At 34.8% G+C, this 19,143-nt stretch overlaps 1 protein-coding gene across 9 annotated transcripts in view; it reads left to right on the forward strand.

The window, feature by feature from the left end:
* Positions 1–19,143, forward strand: part of STXBP4 (syntaxin binding protein 4) — a 228,627-nt gene that overhangs the window by 61,574 nt on the left and 147,910 nt on the right. For 8 of the 9 annotated variants that reach the window (XM_057317694.1, XM_044389317.3, XM_057317693.1 and 5 more), the window contains 2 exons: positions 316–405; positions 4,356–4,421. In XM_057317694.1, the coding sequence (XP_057173677.1) occupies positions 316–405; positions 4,356–4,421 (156 nt within the window). Of the gene's footprint in view, positions 1–315; positions 454–4,355; positions 4,422–19,143 lie in introns of those variants that run through there. The other variant, XM_057317697.1, reaches the window with a different exon arrangement.

Here is a 19,143-nt window from a genome sequence, read left to right on the forward strand (position 1 = left end):
ACAATCTTGGGATTTGGACTTTTAAGAGAAATTATATTGTTAAAATTGATGACATAAAGGTGACAATAGGATATGTATACCTTACGATCACCTAGATTCTGTTATAAATAACAGCAATGCAAAGTTAAGCTTAAACCAAGTTACCCCCGATTGCTTTAACATTCTCTTTCATCTAATCAAATGACTCCAAAGTAAGAAACTAAATTTTGTTATTAAAATGCAAAAGCTTTAACACTCGTCAAAAAGGATTTTTATGCTAGTTCTCATAATTAGCATCTAATGCATAACTTTTTTCTTATATTTTAATGTTGACAGCTCCTTCCTTGTGATTCCTCAGAGGCAGATGAAATCGAAAGGCTTAAGCGTGAAAAAAATGATGCCCTGGAGGAAGTGAATACACTCAAGGTAATCTCCAATTTTTGCCTCCTTACATTTTGTTGAGAAAAAAAGAAATGGAAGAATATTATTATATTTATTATACATTATCAAATATTTGATATTATTTGTGTTCATGTTATGAACACAAATTCATTTATTCAGTAGGCCTTTAAAGAGTCCTTTTTGTTTGTTTGTTTACATACTTACTACATATATTTCTCAATACCCATGTGAGACTCAGTGTAGACAGTGGTTTTTGCTCATACCTGTGGATCTGGCTACTTCTCACCTCTTTTTGTTCTCGTATTGGTGGCAAGGATGAGAATCCAACAAAGATTATATGAGTCAACAGAACAAGCCATGACAATTTTGGATCCTTAAATGTTCACAGGGCAATACGTTTTTTCATGTTCGTGGGCATGTTTCAGAGGCCTCTCGTTTTGGTAACATAATTTGGAATTAAGGTAATATGATTAAGTGAAAAAAAAGACACACAGCATGCCCAAATATAGTTTAAGATTTTGGTTCTTTTTTGGGGGCGCCTGGGTGGCACAGTGGTTAAGCGTCTGCCTTCAGCTCAGGACATGATCCCGGCATTATGGGATCGAGCCCCACATCAGGCTCCTCTGCTATGAGCCTGCTTCTTCCTCTCCCACTCCCCCTGCTTCTGTTCCCTCTCTCACTGGCTGTCTCTATCTCTGTCGAATAAATAAAATCTTTAAAAAAAAAAGATTTTGGTTCTTTTTCTATATTTTTGTTCTGTTTTTAGTAGAATATTAAATTTAAATTATACCCCAGTTTTCACAGAAACCCATTATATTTTTCAACTCTTCAAGAAAAGCGGTATAAACTACTTGATTTACCCTTAACTCGCCATAGGAATATGTTTTTTTCAATTATTTTAAATTATTTTCTGAAATAAGTAAAATTCTGTATTTATTTACTTAATTTTTATTAAAGCAATATCTTTACACCTCTCCCAAATAGGAAGACATTTCCTTCCTGCCTTAGTTTTCAAATTCCAATCTCTAGAGGAAGCCATTGTTAAACACACCTTGTTTATCCTTTCAGAGACTTTTTCTCTATACAGCCAATTATATTTCTAAAAATAAATGTATATGTGCATTTTAACTTTTATGTAAATCTCTTCACACTGCACACACTTTTACAACTTGCTTCCTATTGCTTTTTTCTCTTTGTTGGCCTTATATCTTGGGCTACTTCTCAAGTTAAAATGTGCAGATCTGCCAAAATCTTTTTTTTTTTTTTAAGAATTTTATTTATTTATTTATTTATCAGAGAGAGAGAGAGAGAGAGAACACAAGCAGGTGGAAGGGCAGAGGGAGAGGGAGAAACAGGCTTCTTGCTGAGCAAGGAGCCCGATGTAGGACTCCATCTCAGGACCCTGGGATCATGACCTGAGCTGAAGGGAGCCACTAACCAACTGAGCCACCTAGGTGTCCCCCCACCAAAGTCTTCTTAAAGGTTTTCCTGTCATCCAGTGGTTCTGTCCTAGGTTATCTAGCCAGCTCCTTTTTTTTTTTTTTTAAGATTTTATTTATTTATTTATTTATTTATTTGAGAGAGGGCACAAGAGCAGGAGCAGAGGGGAGGGACAAAGGGAGAGGGAGAGAGTCCTCAAGCAGATTCCCCACTGAGCAGGAAAACGGATGTGGGGCTTGATCCCAGGATCCTGGGATCATGACCTGGGCTGAAGGCAGACTCTTAACCAACTGAACCACCCAGGCGTCCCTAGCCGGTTCCTTAATGATGAATTATTTAGGCTGCTTCCAGTTTTCCTCTAAAAATAAGTCCATCGTAAATAGCTTTGTAGCTGTATCTTTGAGCAATTTCTACAACTGTAAAAGTACAAACTGAATACATTTCTGAAAGTGGAACTGCTTTATCAAAGGATATGGACACATAAAATTTTATACATGTTACCAAGTTACCCTTCAAAAGGCTTTACCAATTCATGTTCCTTCCAAGTGTGTTCGAGCATTCCATTACTAAAGGAATTATTTTATAGACTTTTTTACAACTTTGAAACCACCTCTATATTTTTTGGTATAACAGTTAAGAATAAAGATGAAAAAACATATATTTAGTTTTAAGAATAAATTGGCAATAATTTCCTCATATTCTCTTTGAAAACATCTCCAATGATGGCTATCTTGGTAAAATAGCCTTTTATATAGTTCATCTCTGCATACGCCATTAAATCTCATGGTTCATCAGAACTTTCAGAGGCGCCTGGGTGGCTTAGTTCATTAAGCATTAGACTCTTGATTTTGACTCGGGTCACGATCTCAGGGTTGTGAGATCGAGTCCTGTGTCGGGATCTGTGCTAGATATGGAGCCTGCATAAGATTCTCTCTCTCTCTCTCTCAAAAAAAAAAAAAAAACAACTTTTGGAGGCTCTCAGATCTTTTCATTTTCTTAATGTTTATCATTGTTAAATTTAATGCTATGTTTCATTTTTTATTTAAATATCAGTATTAGTTATTAGAATTTTAACTTAAAATTGTTCCCTAAAGAGCTCTTCAATAAATCAGGGTTTTCATTTAAAGTCTATGACATGTAACTAAACATATCCTAATGTGACAGGACCTGAAATCCCAGATAGAGCATATTCTATATTTTATAATTACCTTTACACAGAAACCTGTCTGTTGGCTGAGAACTACTTGCTTGGCCATGTAAAAGAGTTTACATAGCCATAAATACTTCTTCGAGGTAACGTGTGTACCTTCAGTATTTCTACTTGTCTTACACACAGATAACAGAGGTTGTTCGATGAAATTCATAGAGTGTGTAGGTGTTCTCTCATCACTTGCAACATCTCTATTCTTCATCTCTGATTTGAGACACAAATAAAAATGAAACCAAGATCATTTGATGCTAGTGGCTAATTTTTATTTGATAAGAATGATTTTTTAAAAGTGCTATGGGCTTTATTTAACTTAAAGGCTTTCTGCAAAGTTCAGATTGCTACTGCTTTGCAAAGCTGAATGAAAATAGATGTATTTTCCATTTACAGATGCAAAAAAACTAGGACACAGAGTGAAGGTGACTTGCTAGAGCATAAAAGCATGAGAGCCAGCAGTTTCTTGGCTCCTAGTCTGTGGCAGATTCATTAGATTGCTATATTAAATTCATCTTCATATACCTTCATTTCGTATCTTAGATAAGAATGAGCTGAAATATACCAGGAAACAGAATGCTTCTTATAAACATTACAGTGTTGCCATGAATATTTACAACTCAATTTAATCTTCAAGCAATTCCTCTGCTCAAGTTTATAGTAAAATGGTCCTTAAATTACTCTTAGTATTTCTGATTTGATCAATAAAATGTGGATTTATTTGTGATATATTTTTAAAAAGCTGAATGGTTTAGGGTATGTGCTTAAACTAATTTTAATTTCAGAGATAATAATATTTAATTTGCATGCATAATATTATTTATTCTACCTTAGTAACTATTACTCTATATTTTGGTTACACTAGTCATAGCTTCATTTGTATGGATAATCATCCAAGCACAAGATAAATTAGAAAAACAATAGTCAATCCAGTTTCATATGTCCTCTTTATTGTGGTAAGAGACCTTTATTTCTAAGTTGTAATAATAATGCTTTGATTTTAGAAGCTCTTTGGTGTTGATTGCTATTGCCCAAAATTTAGTTAGTATTTACATATTTTCATCCTGATTGAATTATTTTGGAGCTCAGATTTTGAGATTATACAAAATGGCTAACTAAAGTAACAGAAAATGCATTTACATCACAATTGTACTGTAAATAACTAATTACTTTTAAATGATATGTGTACAGCCAGAAAAGTGACTGAGAACTGCATTTTCAGATTGTTGCCATCGAATGTTTGGAGAATTTATAAATGTTGAAATAAAGCCCTGAAAGTGATACTTGTTCATACATCATAATTTGTTATTAATTCAGTGGTTTTTAAATATAGGAAAAGTTATTTGAATCAGAAAGGCAGAAGAAACAGTTGACAGAAGAACTCCAGAATGTGAAACAAGTAAGTGCCATGTATTGTATATATGTGCTTTGTGTTAATGTGGGTAAACATATGAGGTATACAGCAGTTATGCTGTATAATATCTCAGACCTTAGATGTGAATAATAGAGTATAAAATAGCATTAAGTCTTTAAAGCAATCACTTTCAGAGGCTGTATCTGTGCTGAAATCCTGCTACTATTGCTCAAAGAAATTGCTTTCAAAACCAGATAATCATGGTTATCGGAAGTAAATGATCAATCTTATTGCTTTTCTATTCTTTTCTCTTTCTTTTTTGCTTTTCCTTTTTCCTTTTCTTCTGTTACTCATGCCTCACTTTATTAAAGAAAATAACATAACAAGAAAAAAAAACCTCCAAGGCAGAGCATTTTTTACTTTTATTTTTTAATACTAAAAAGTAAAAATTTATTTTTACTCTACATCATTCGTCACAGATTTTAGGTAGCTTGCAACAAAGCAAATACAGTGGCAAAAACAAATACAATAGATATACAAGTAAATAAAATATTGAATAAGGGTAGAAATATTGAATAAGGGTAGAAATATTGAATAAGGGTAGAGAGATAAAAAGAACATAGCTAGAGATCAGTGGAAATCACCAGATTTTGAATTTCCCAAACATCTACCCAGAAAACATAAAGTCAACAATGAAATCAAATAAAATCATATAGGACTCATACTTTCAATATGACTGTGACGTAAAACACCACATCCTTCAAAATACATATAAACAGAGTAAAAAAATTTCAACAAAGTCCTGCAGCCTTCCTGCCACTGGAAATTGGGATACAAGAACAGAGGCGGTAAGCCTTCAATGACTGAAAAAGAACAGGAAAAAACAAAGCAATTAGATGAAGTACAAACACAATCACCTCCAGAAAATTGGGTGGTACTCAGAACTTGAGAAAGTGTGTGCAACCAGAAGTGGCAGCCTTGGAAAAATCATTGCTTCTGGGGGATAACCAAATGAACAGAAACAGAGTGGTATCCCTTGGAAATGAGGCAATAAGTAAATAAGAGGGGGAAATTACAGATCTTGGAGAAATGAAAGAGAAACAAGACATACCAGTCCTTTCTGTCTACCCCCACCATGACCTTCAACATGATCCATAAAGAAGCTGCACAGAAGAGGGTACTGTTGAACTAAGAATGCCATCCGTGGAGGGTAGGGGGATGGAATAGGAAAAAAAAAATTAAATCTGTCCCCCTTACTACAAAGCAACTGTGAAAAATCAGACAATATGAATTAAAGCTTTCCTTCTGATGAAAACTCTCCAAAACAATTCAACCACAAAGTTGAAGAAAACTAACACAACACTCCAAATTCAATTAAATATCCTCAAACAAAGCATTTAGCACTAAGAAAAAACACCTCAAATCAGAAATTTTAAAAAACTAAGAATAGAAATGATATTTTTTTAAAAAGCAGGAAGAAATAAAATGAGAGTTGGTAAAACTTAGGAAAGAAATAGATGAAAGGGGGGTAAACAGAAGGCGGAATGAACCATGAGAAACTGTGGACTCTGGGAAAAAAACTGAGGGCTTCAGAGAGGAAGGGGGTGGGGGATCGAGATAGGCTGGCGATGGGTATTAAGGAGGGCACATATTGCATGGTGCACTGGGTGTTATATGCAAATAATCATGGAACACTACCTCAAAAACTAAGGATATACTGTATGGTGACTAACATAACGTAATAAAAAATTATTTAAAAAAGAAGAAAGAAATAGAAGAAAAAGACAAAAGCATATCAGAAATGAAAACTAAGTTTGTAAGTTGTCCAAGAAATTATCCAGACAAATGAAAAGGCATTGGAAAAACAAAAAAAACACCACAACCAGGAAAATGATAGTAAAATAAGGAAGTAAAAGAGTTTCTTGAAGAAGTAAAACAGCTGAGGGGCGCCTGGGTGGCTCAGGTGGTTAAGCGTCTGCCTTGGGCTCAGATCATGATCATCCTGTTATTGAGCCCCATGTCTGGCTCTCTGCTCAGTGGAGGACCCGCTTCTCCCTTTCCCTCTGTCACTCCCCCTGCATGTGTGCTCTCTCTGTGTCAAATAAATAAATAAAATCTTAAAAAAAAAAAAAAAAGTAAAGCAGCTGAGCAACACTAATATTTAGAACTACAATCCATGACAACTTTCCAGAAATAAAAGAAGACCTGAATCTGTTAGTGGGTACTAGGGAAATATGACCTAGAAGGATCAACTCTAGGACATATCCAGTAAACTTATCAGGCTTTAGAGATAGAGGGGAAAATGCAGTGCCTCCAATTGAAAAGATCAGACAATTTACACAGGCAATAGAATTTGACCAGCATCAGTCTTCTCAACACAATAAAGTAAGGCCATGGTAGAGTAACATTTTCAAGAAACTAAAGGAAAGAAAGTGTAAACCAAATTGTACACAGCCAAGCTGACTTTCAGATATCAGGGCCCTGGAAAAACCATTTGGAATGTGCCAGTATTCAGGGAATACTGCACATATGTAGTATTCCTGAAGAATCTAGGAGAGGATGAGTTTCATCTAGCCAAAAAATTACTGGAATAACTTTGTCCAGAGTTTCCTAGAGAGTGAACGTTTCACAGATGTTATTTTATAGCTAAGACCAAAATGAGAATGAGTTTGCAGGTAAAAGAATAACACGTTACTAGTACATGTCTGACAAAAAAATCAAAAGATGCAACTTATTTTTAAAAAATCAGAGGATTAAAAGGAGGATGTTAAAAGAGGAAAATATAATTTAACCACTTTGTTGTATAAGTAAAGGTATCATTTAAAACTGATATCAAATAGTAAAAGATTAGGTAAAAATAGAGATTTCAGGCACTATAAAAAAGTAATAATACAAAAGTAACCTATAGAATAAAAATACAAATCTCCCTAAATACAAAAGAAATTTTTAAAAAGCAAAAGGAATGCACAAAATAAATACATATAAATATAATATATGCACACAATAACTTCAACAAAATATGACCAAATTGAGACCAAACATAATAATTATCTCAACATGAATGGGATTAACTCATCTATTAAAAGGTTGCCTTAGGAAAATATAGTTTACCAAAACTGACCTCAGAAGGGATAGAAAGCTTAACAGACCAATTTCCATAAAAGAAATAAAGTTATCAAGAAACTGCCCTCTAGAAAAGGACCAGGCCAGATGTTTCACAGGGAAGTTTAATCAAACCTTTGGCAATCCCAAAACTACATAAGTATCCTCTGGAAGATTAAAAAACAAAAAAAGAAAAAATTTCCAAATTCTTTTTTTTTCTTTTGAAGCTAGAGTAACATTGTTACCTAAACCTGATAAAAACAGCACACAAAAAATGAAAATGCAATTAGACTAGAATAACAACTAGGGATATATGAATTAGAAAAAATCTGTCTGCTTGCAGATGACATAATAGTAATCCAGAAAACTGTAGACAATCAGTGATAAAGCTAACTCAATGAAAAATTCACAAGCTAGCAAGATATAAAATTAATATGCAAAACTCAGTTGCATCCATATACACGAATAATAACCAGTTAGAAGTTTTAGCAGTTGAGAAGCCAAAAATGAGGTTGAAAAATTGGCAAAAGACATGAACAGACTCCCAAAAACATGATAAAAAAGTCCCTTAATCATATGAAAAGATAATCTTTCTCATAATGAGAGAAATACCAGTTGATTCTACACTGAGATAGGACTTCCATCTTCTAGTAATGATAGAGGAAAACACTGGCAGAAGACATCTTCCAACAGAAAACAACTTTAAAACCTGGGCGTTATACAATAGGCAGCTACCAAAGGAATTGAAGAATGAACATAATCAGACAGACTGCTTGCTCCTCCTGGCTGTAAGCCTGGAGCTAACATAATCTGACACTGGTGGAAATGGACCACACTTAGAGTCACTTGATATTCTCAAAAGTTCACAGACAATTGACTGGAGAAAAGATGCTTGTTACAATACATGGGGGTAGAATAAGGGAATTTTTGAGAAAAAAAAATGAATCTCAACCCTTCCCTTATGTCATAATTAACTGAATGGATTATAGATCTAAACATAAGAACTAAAATAATTAAATTCTAGAAAAAAACTTTTGTGATCTTGGGTTAAGCAAAATTATTAAACTATAACCTAAAATTAGTAAACTTTACTATATTGAAATTTACTATAGATAAATTCTACCTTAACAAAGGTTTGTCTGATTGTTTTTTTAAGAAAAACTGTGCCAATACCGTTTCTCACCCATCACATTAGCAAAAATTCAAAAGCTTGACAGTACTCTGTTGGTGAGGATATTTCAAAACAGGCATTCTCATTGGGAATGCAAAATGGTACCCCTATGAAGAAGAACTGGTAGTTTTAACAAATCTACATATCATTTACCCTCCTACCTGACAGTCTCACATCTAGGAATTTACCCTGAAAATATACCTCTAATAATATTAAAATACATATGCACAGTATTGCAATATTATTTGTAATTAGAAAATATTGAAAACTACCTTAATCTCTCTTGAGTAATATGGAGTGATTTCCAGGAGATACTACCAAGTAAAAAAAACAAAGTTCAAAAGAGTATATATAAGTATGCAATAGTTAAAAAACAAGAGCAGTTATATATCTGTTTATCTTTTATAAAAGACACCAAAGGAAGGATAAACTACACAGTGATGAAACTGGTTATCTACAATGTGGGTGGACACACGGTGGATAAGGTGTAGAAAGGACTGACACCCGTCTGAGAATAACTTTTTATATAATTTTTACTTTGGGGTACATGTTAATATTCAGCACATTCAAAATTATAGAAAAAGCAATAAAGGTAAGGAAGGGAAAATGAACTTAAAGCTACAAGCAGACCTAAACAAATCAATCCATTTGTATTTCAAATGAATACCATATCCATCCTAAAGAAAAACAAAAGAAAACCAATTCAAGTGACCTCTGAACACAGTATTTGTGTTCAGACTTTGACAGGTTGGGTTGAGTTGGAAAAGAAGTGCAAACAAATCCTGAACCTTTTTTAGTATTTTTTGTTGTTGTTGTTTTAGCGGTATGGGCAAAGCAATTCTTTTTCTTTCTTTTTTTTTTTTTAAGAGATTCTATTTATTTATTTATTTATTTATTTATTTATTTATTTATTTATTTGACACAGAGAGAGAGAGCACAAGAGGGGGGTCAGAGGGAGAAGCAGACTCCCCCTTGAGTGGGGAGCCCAAACCGGGACTCAGTCCTGGAACTTCGAGATCATGACCTGAAGTGAAGGCAGACGCTAAACTGACTGAGCCACCTGGGCACCCATGGGCAAAGCAATTCCGAAACCAATTTTAGATGTAACATAGGTTTTAGCAAATGTGTTGATTGTCATTGACAGCCAGAATCTCAATGAAAAAGCATAGACATACAAAACAGAATGAAAGAAGTCACAAAAGAATCCTGTGGATCAGACTGCAATTTGCAGGTATTGTGAAGGCATCATTTCTAAAATATCTATGTGTATGTGCCTATGAATGTGTATGTGCACATATCTATATGTGTGTTTGCATATATATATACACATTCCCTGGCTCTGTCAGCTGTAAGAGCCAAGAAGCAGACAACCTAATAGCATATCTAAGTGCCCAGATATCATTCACTACTAAAGCAATCCCGTTTCCTTGAAGAAATGACTAATGTAAGCGTTGGGGTAAGTACAAGGCAAACTTGGAACATCTAATTTTCCAGAAAATAAGGAAGTGCTCAAAATGACGGGGTCTTGTCACAAGGAACAAGCTTGAAAAGGGCCAAATCTGGAAGAACTTGAGTACCAAAATAATTAAATACAGTAACAAATTGCAGACCATTGAAAAAATAGTAATTCATAAGTCCATACCATTAGTAAATAGATTAATTAGTTAATTAATGGGGAAAAAGGAGAGCTCTTGCTCATTGTAGACTGTTGAGTGCTGACGTAACTGCAGAAAGCCTGCCAGATTTGGGAATTCAGCATTTTACATCTGTGTTAGTATAGACTGAATCAGGCTGGAGTCATCAGATGCTAAATCTAGGGGGAAATTTTGATGAAGAGCAGAGTATTTACATATTTACATGATTTTAAAGTAGCTCTCTATAAACTGCTTATTAATTGCTAGGGGAAAATAATAATTATACAGTAGTGAAATAAGACAACACCTTGACTGTTGCTAAAAATTGATAGTACCACTGAAGAACAGATGGAGAATGCGACTCCAAATGTGAAACCTTGAAAAGGACACATCACCTATGTAGTATTCCGGCTGAGAACATGTAACCGGAATCTAGCCATGAGGAAGCTGTATTCTTCAAAAATATCGATGTCATTAAAAAAAGAAGAAAGAAAGGCAATAAAATTTCCCAGATTAATAATAAGGGATATTATTGGGTCAATTGACAAAAGTGGAATATAGATGGTAAATTAGGTAAAAGTATTGAATCAGTGTTAAATTTCCTAAATCTGACAACTATACTGTGGTTATGTGAGAATATACTTAGGAAATACTGAAGTTTTTAGGGGTGAGGAGCCACGATGCACCTAACTTACCCTCAGAAGGTTAAGAAGAAAGTGATGTGTGTACATGTGTGCATGTGTTGTGTATATGCATCTGTACACATGAGTGTGCGTGTGTGTGTGTATTTATATATGAGAGAGATTGAGAATATGCAGAATCTCAGCTAACAACCTCTAAATATCAGCGATTTACAAGAGTGCTTTATTTCTCATTCATGAACATGTTAGCAAAAGGGTGAATCTGGTGAACTAGGTAAATCTGGGTGAGGGGTATGAGGATGTTCTTTGTACTGTTCCTAATTCTTGCAACTCTTGGGTACATTGAAATTATTTCCAAATAAAAAGTGTTTAGTCCTCTATATTTTGGCCAATTTTCAGACTCTTGTTAGGTATTTTTGTACTGTGGTTGGTATGCCTTTTTAGTTATTTTAATTCTGTATCTTCAATACCTGTATCAGTTTATATGGCCAGGCTTTTTTTTACATTTTAGTGTTTCTTTGCATCCTGAAGGTAGACATTTATACATCTTTGTTAATTTTTGCATTTAGAACAAATTAGAGGGTGGATTTTTTTCCTACATTTAATTAAAATTTTCTTTTCTCCTAAGTGCTTACAGATTAAAAGCTTTAGAATATCAAGAATGCTGGACAAAATAATTACGTTAAGGACTGATTAAGAAATGAATCTAAAGAAAAATTAAGTTTTGCTTTTTTTTTTTTCCTTGCAATACCTACTTCTTCCACTTGAGGCCCTCCTGTATTTATTTCTCTGAACAGATTAGTTTCTATTAGGGAAGGTCAGGTCTTCATGAATAAATTATCTAAGACAAATCTGTATCAGAACTTAACAGTATTCAATAGGAAAGGATGGGACATCGATGAAAAAATAAACAGGAAAAGGAATCTTATATGAAGAATTGTGAATTAGCATGAGGGGTAATGTAGGAGATAATGGGCTTTGAAGTTAGACACACAGGTTTATCCGGATCTTGCCTCCTTCTTTGCTCTTGACCTTGGGCAAGCTACTTCACCTCTTCAAGCCTCAGTTTTGTCATTTCTAAAATGAGTTTGATAATAGGATCCCTCACAAAACTGTAAGAAGTATTAAGATAAATAGTATAAATGTGTACAGCTCATAGTAAGCACTCAACAAATATGAACTATCATGGTCATTATAATAAATAATAGAAAAAGAAATATTAGGTGCTGAAAAAAGATGTGGGAATGATTTGTTTTAACCATTTGATTTAGAGGAGGAAAATCTAATTCTGGCTGCAAGGATAATGAGACTTTTTATAGAGAGGGTAATACATACGTGAACTGGGCCAGACATAGAAAGGAAAGAGCATTCCAGACAGAGGGTACGGCATGCAAATCATGGTGTGAAAAAAAAAGTCTTGTCGTGGGGCATCTGGGTAGCTCAGTTGGTTAAGCGTCCAACTCTTGATTTTGGCTCAGATCATGATCGAGCGCCACGTTGGGCTCCACGCTGGGTGTGGAATCCGCTTGAGATTCTCTCTCTCTCCCTCTTCCTCTGCCCCTCCCCCACCCTCTTAAAAAAAAGTCTTGAGAGTCAGAATAGGCCTTTTGCACACTAACTGTACTAATATTTGTTAGTATATTTGTGTCTTTGTGTCTAAAAATATGATATCTGTCTTATAATTTGTTCATTAGAGTCAAGACTTTCAGAGCTTAAAACTGTCAGTAATATAGTAGGTTCCTCAAAAATAAGAGCTTTGATTTATATTCTTTCATCATCATCATCATCATCATCATCATCATCATCATCAAAGGCCCAGGAATATAAGGGGGCTATGGACAGATGAAAAGTGTTAGGAAGTGACATTTGGGTGGGTATGTTGGGACCAAAGCATATAGGCACTTGAATACCAGTCTAAGATTTCAGACCTCTGAGGATATTTAACAAGGGAAAAAATTATCAGCTTGCTTCACCTATAATCTGACCCCTTTCCTTCATACTCTACATCTAACTTCTTAGCCCTACTTTTTAAAAACTGCGGAATTTTACCACTTTTCACGACTTCCATCACTATTCTAAGCCACTGTGATCTGCTGCCTGTGTTGTAATGACGGCTTCCTACCAGGTCACCCTGCTCTTAACCTTTCCCCACCGCCATATGGTCTAGTCTGAACACAGCAGCCTGAAGTATCCTTTTAAAATTAATTTAGGGGGTGCCTGGGTGGCTCAGTCAGTTAAGTGTCTGACTCTTGATTTTGGCTCAGGTCATGATCTCAGGGTCCCAGCATCAAGCCCTGCTTCAGGTTCCATGCTCCACGCAATCTGCTTGAGATTCTCTCTCCCTCTCTCTCTGCCCCACCCACTCATGCTGGTGCTCTCTCTCTCTCTCAAATAAATACATAAATCTAAGAAAAAAAAAAACCTTTACAATTTTTAAATAATTTTTTATTTTTATTTTTTAAAGATTTTATTTATTTATTTGACAGAGAGACACAGCAAGAGAGGGAACACAAGTAGGGGGAGTGGGAGAGGGAGAAGCAGGCTTCCCACCAAGCAGGGAGCCCAATGTGAGGCTCAATCCCAGGACCCTGGGATCATGACCTGAGCCAAAGGCAGAAGCTTAATGACTGAGCCAGCCAGATGCCCCTAAAAATTTTTTTAGAAAAGCCAAAACTTAAGTTCGAACTCTCTAGGGATTTCCATCTCAGAGTAAAAGCCAAAATCCTACAAGTAGTAGCCTACAAGTAAATGTGAGAGCCTTCGAGAACCTACCTGATCTGCCATCCCCACACTCCTCCTACCTCAGTGACCTCATCTCTTATCACTCTCCCCCTTCCCCTCCCTGCACCATCCACTCCACTGACCTCTGACATTTACTGTGTGTGGGGAAGTTTTGTGATATTATTAATTGCTTTTGTGCATGTTATATGCTTGTCATGTTTTTGTCCTTATATCTCTGAACTACAGGGTAAGCTTCAGAGGGCAGCTATCATTGATGTGTTCTCTCATTTATATTAGAATAATATCGGACATAGAGTAGGTACTCAGTATTTGGTGAATAGATAAAGAGATGAATGAAGAATATCTGTATTTTTTAAAAATTTTATTCATTTACTTAGGGAGATCACGAATGGTAGGGAGGGGTAGAGGGAAAGGCAGAGGCAAACTCCCTGCTGAGCAGGGAGCCTGATGTGGGGCTCGATCCCAGGACCCCGAGATCCTGACCACTGCCGAAGGCAGATGTTCAACTGACTGAACCACCAAGGTACTCCAAGAATATCTATACTTAAGAATATTAACAGTAGGTTGGGAAGCAACTGAAGATCTGAGAAAAGGCTTTTGTATTAGTGTAGACCAGCACCATCTAATAGAGATATAATGAAAGCCACCTATGTATTGTTAATTTTCTAGTAGCCACATTTTTAAAACAGTAAAAAGAAGTAGGTGAAATTATTTTAAATATATTTTATTTAGTCTAATAAAACTAAAATATGATAGACTATGCAATAATATTAAAAATCCATTAGTGAGATGTTTTTACATTCTTTTTTTCATACTGTATCTTTGAAGTTCAGTGTTAAACTTAGAGCATATCTTATTTTGTACACTAAATTTTCATTGGAAATACTGGATCTGTGTTTAGATTTAATAAGATTTGGCTGTTGAAAAAAATAGGTTCATATACCCAAATGTTCCAAACATACTTAAAAATTTTCTGACTGAATAACAAAATCTTTTTCTTTCAATATTTGCATCCAAATGGATAAAACTATTTCATGGTTTTCTAGAAGAATTCATCTTTCAAGCACAACCATTTCAAATCTACATCTTTTCAAATTAAGTGTATCACTAATTCTTGATACCAATAATATCAAATTCAAAGGAGTATTGTAGACATAGAAAGCAACTCTTGGGGCTCCTGGGTGGCTCAGCTGTTAAGCATCTGCCTTCTGCTCAGGTCGTGATCCCAGGGTCCTGGGATCCAGCCCCACATCAGACTCCCTGCTGGGAGCCTGTTTCTTCCTTTTTCACTCCCCCTGCTTGTGTTCCCTCTCTCACTGGCTGTGTCTCTCTCTGTCAAATAAATAAATAAAATCTTAAAAAAAAAAAAAAGAAAGAAAGAAAGGAACTCTTAATTTCAGTATCAACTTAGCATACCTTAAATTTATCTTAGCTTTTGTAACTAATTTACATAACTATCAATAATTAAAACCTGTATATTGATTTATGGTAGAAAAATAGGTAAAATCATTGTTATTGATCTATATTATTAAAAGTTTTAATGTCAGTATAAATTCTTATACTTGTTCAGCTTCACAAATAAGGTTTTCCTTTTCTTGGAGCTTTAAATTTAGCTCATTCATATGCAGTGTGATAATGATTTTTTTTTTTTTTTGGTCTTTGATTATTGAATATGAGGTGAGCATTTCTTCTGTTTTAAGAAAATTTTGAATTGAAGTTAAATGTATGGTAAATCTTTGTAAAACTCTTCCACAACTCAGCCAAGGAACTTGGGCAAAGAACACGGGATCCTTAAACTCATTGTCTTCTAAACTTAGTGAAGAGTCATAGAATTTGCACATATATACTACACAATGCTAACAACTGTATCCATGACGTTTTTCACACATTTAGCTTCAAAAAACTTGGCACAGGTATTTTCCTCGTGTAGTGTACAGTGGAATGAATCAATAAAGAAAACAGTCTCTTATTTGAAATTGTCAATAAATTTGAATTTTTGATCCAATATAGCTGGAGCACCATCCATTATGATAAACAATTTTACTCATTATGCAGCTGAAATTCTTCTTTGAAAGGCGTAAAAGTTAAAAATATCTAAACCACCAGTTGGATGTTTTAGGCTGCAAATGGACAGCTTTTTGCCATAAATTTGGAAGTCCTTTAAGATAATACATGAGTGAAGCTTGAATCAGGTAGTGTCCCCTGAAGAAAGGTACTTGTAGTTTTCCAAAATTTGAATCAATTGATCATTGATATTGTTAGAAATTTCTTGTATTCTATAGGGCATTTGTTTTGTGACTTAATTGAAAGATCTTTCATTTTTGGTAAAATATCTCTTCTAGTCTTTTTTTTTTTTTTAAGATTTTATTTATTTATTTGACAGAGAGAGACACAGCCAGTGAGAGAGGGAACGTAAGCAGGGGGAGTGGGAGAGGAAGAATCAGGCTCCCAGCAGAGCAGGGAGCCTGATGTGGGGCTCGATCCCAGGACCCTGGGATCACGCCCTGAGCCAAAGGCAGATGCTTAATGACTGAGCCACCCAGGCACCCCAAAGTATCTCTTCTAGTCTTTTATCATAAATGAAATTACCATCTTGATCTAAAAATGGCTTACTCTTCTGTGCAACAATCCAGGCCATTTTATTGCTGGCCAAAGTTACAAATGTTCAACATTTGCTTCTTTTTTTTTTTTTTCCCATTTTTTGATTATTTATTTCAGGGAGATAGCATTTACTTCTGATTTCAGGTGACTGATTTTGTTGATTCTTATTTGACTAGTAAGAGAAAACTTTTTTTAATTTAATTTAATTTTATTAGTTTTTGTTGTAGTATTCAGTGATTCATTAGTTGCATATAACACCCAGTGCTCATCCCAAGATGTGCCCTCCTTAATAGCCATCACCCAATTACCCCATCCCCCCCACCCCCTCACTTCTGTAACCCTCAGACTATTAAGAGAAAACTTCTCAACATACTTACCATGCAGGTACAAAAATGTTCACTTTTTATATATTTAAAATTTTTCATCACATCAAACACCTTTATGGATTGCAATTGCATTTATCATGAATTTTGCAACATTCTTTCTTCTAGTCTCTTTTTATTGTCCTGATTATATTACTAGTTAATACATCTCTATTTTGCATTGGAAATATGTCTTCATTTTAAATATAAAATTTTTTCCATATCTGCTATTTTAAATAGAAAAAGTAATTATATTCTAATAAAAATAAGCAAGTTAAATACAAATTGTGATTTACATTAAGTATTACTGTAACTCATGTTGCAGAAAATATTCGGGTAAGCACACTGTTATATTATTGCATTAAAATTTTAAATTAATCCGGGGGCGCCTGGGTGGCATAGCGGTTAAGCATCTGCCTTCGGCTCAGGGCGTGATCCCGGCATTCTGGGATCAAGCCCCACATCAGGCTCCTCTGCTAGGAGCCTGCTTCTTCCTCTCCCACTCCCCCTGCTTGTGTTCCCTCTCTCGCTGGCTGTCTCTATCTCTGTCGAATAAATAAATAAAATCTTTAAAAAATTTTAAATCAATCCGTTGATAGTAACCAGATCAGTTCATATATACTACTGAAATGATTTACATGCCTATCAAACACTACAGTTCAACAATAATATCTTAAATGATGCAATGATTAAAGTGAAACGGAGTTCTAGCAAAACAACAGAGTTTTGTATAATAGAAAAAATATTTTCTACTTATTTTTTTTAATTTAAGTACAAACTAAAATTTAAGATTCAGTTGACTAGCTATATTTCAAGTGCTCAGTAGCCACATATAGCTGGTGGCTGCCACAGTGGACAGTGCAAATCTAGAACTCTACGTTCTTGCTACTCAAAATGTGGTCCAGGAGCATCTGTAAGACCTGGAACTTAAAAATGCAGAGTCTCGCATGCCACCCCAGACCTAGTGAATCAGAATCCATGTCTAACAAGTCCTCAGGGGATTTGTATGCACCTGAAAATTTGAGGAACATTCATCCAGATGATAAGCAGCAGTGGAGGGTTTAACCAGGTCATAGTAATGGAAATACACCAACAAGGTCTGTGTGTGAAAGATGCCATGAGGGTAAAGTCAACCAGACTTAACAATGATAGAAGGTACAGTAATAGAGCAGTCAAGGCTTTGTAATTTAGTGATTGAGAGACTGTGATGATTCATGCTGTAATGATTCATAGTATTTGTAATATTATTTAATGTATATTTTCCAGTTTAGCAAAAATAACTTAAAATATATGTATGTGTTTGTATATACAAACACATGCATACATACTGGCACAACTATTCATTTCAGAAATGCACACTTACAATAAAAAAATACACTACCCAAAATCAGCCCTAAAACTCTTCATTATTTAAATATATTGACCATGAATACCATTCAGCTTCTCTTATGTATATAGAATATTATTCCATTTAAGAAGATTTCAGTGATACAGACAAATTGTTAATGAAAGAGTTCCTGTGCTTTGTTGAAAATGCCAAAATTCTAATTTCTCAAGAATTAGTTTCTTTTTTCACAATTAGCAAAAGAGTCTTTAAAAATTACAAATAGAGAATGCATATAACTCTTCTCTTAAAAACTTCTAAAAACCAGAAACTTGAGTTGTATGAAATTTAGCAATGTTTCTTTCCCTTTTTTGTGTGTCATTTTGAAGGTCTTGTCATGAAGTCAGCTCAGTACTAATAATTACACCGTATAAATCCTTTAAATACATAGGTAATCTGATTATTAAAACGCTACTAGATTGATTTTCAATTTGGTTTACAATGATGGTTACCAGTGGCTTCCAAAGGGAGAAGAGAACACAATTTGATATCCTTTGTTCACTCACTTATAAACTTTTAATTGAATTATTGTGAGACAGTGGCCTGATCCTAAAAACAGAATAATCTCCCCCTTTTGAAGGTCCATTAGCTATTGTAAATTATGGAAATTAATTTACCTTTATTTAGTGGCCCAAAAAGAAAGCAGTGAAGAACTGAAACAGAAGGAGAGAAGGGGAAAAGAAAGGGAGAGGGAGGCAAAAATGAGTAAAATGGAAAGGACATGCTATGAAGAGATCCTTTCTCACTGGAAGGATCAGGAGCATTGCTTTTTTCAAACAGGGCTGGCTACTAGAATACTTAACTGTCCTGTAAGGAATCGGCTGCACTGTTCTCTAAAATTTCCATATTTTTTAATGAATTTTTATGCCTTACAGAATAACCCCACCTTACTGTTTAAAATCACGAGCCACAATTTCCCATGAAATTAGACTTCTCGTTATTTTTTCTTCAAGTTCTAACAACTTTTAACAGGCGTGGGCCATTCTTCTAACAACTTCCTTTGATCAACAACTTTCTAAGACCTACTCTCACGCTGAAGTTGTCTCAGGTTCCTTTCAGCAGTGTGTTATGACCTAAGGCAGCAGTGAACTGGTGAACAGTCCAAAGCCAAAGTATTTGGCTTGTCTGAA

Source organism: Ursus arctos, unplaced genomic scaffold, assembly GCF_023065955.2.
Source record: "Ursus arctos isolate Adak ecotype North America unplaced genomic scaffold, UrsArc2.0 scaffold_24, whole genome shotgun sequence".
Lineage (NCBI taxonomy): Eukaryota > Metazoa > Chordata > Mammalia > Carnivora > Ursidae > Ursus > Ursus arctos.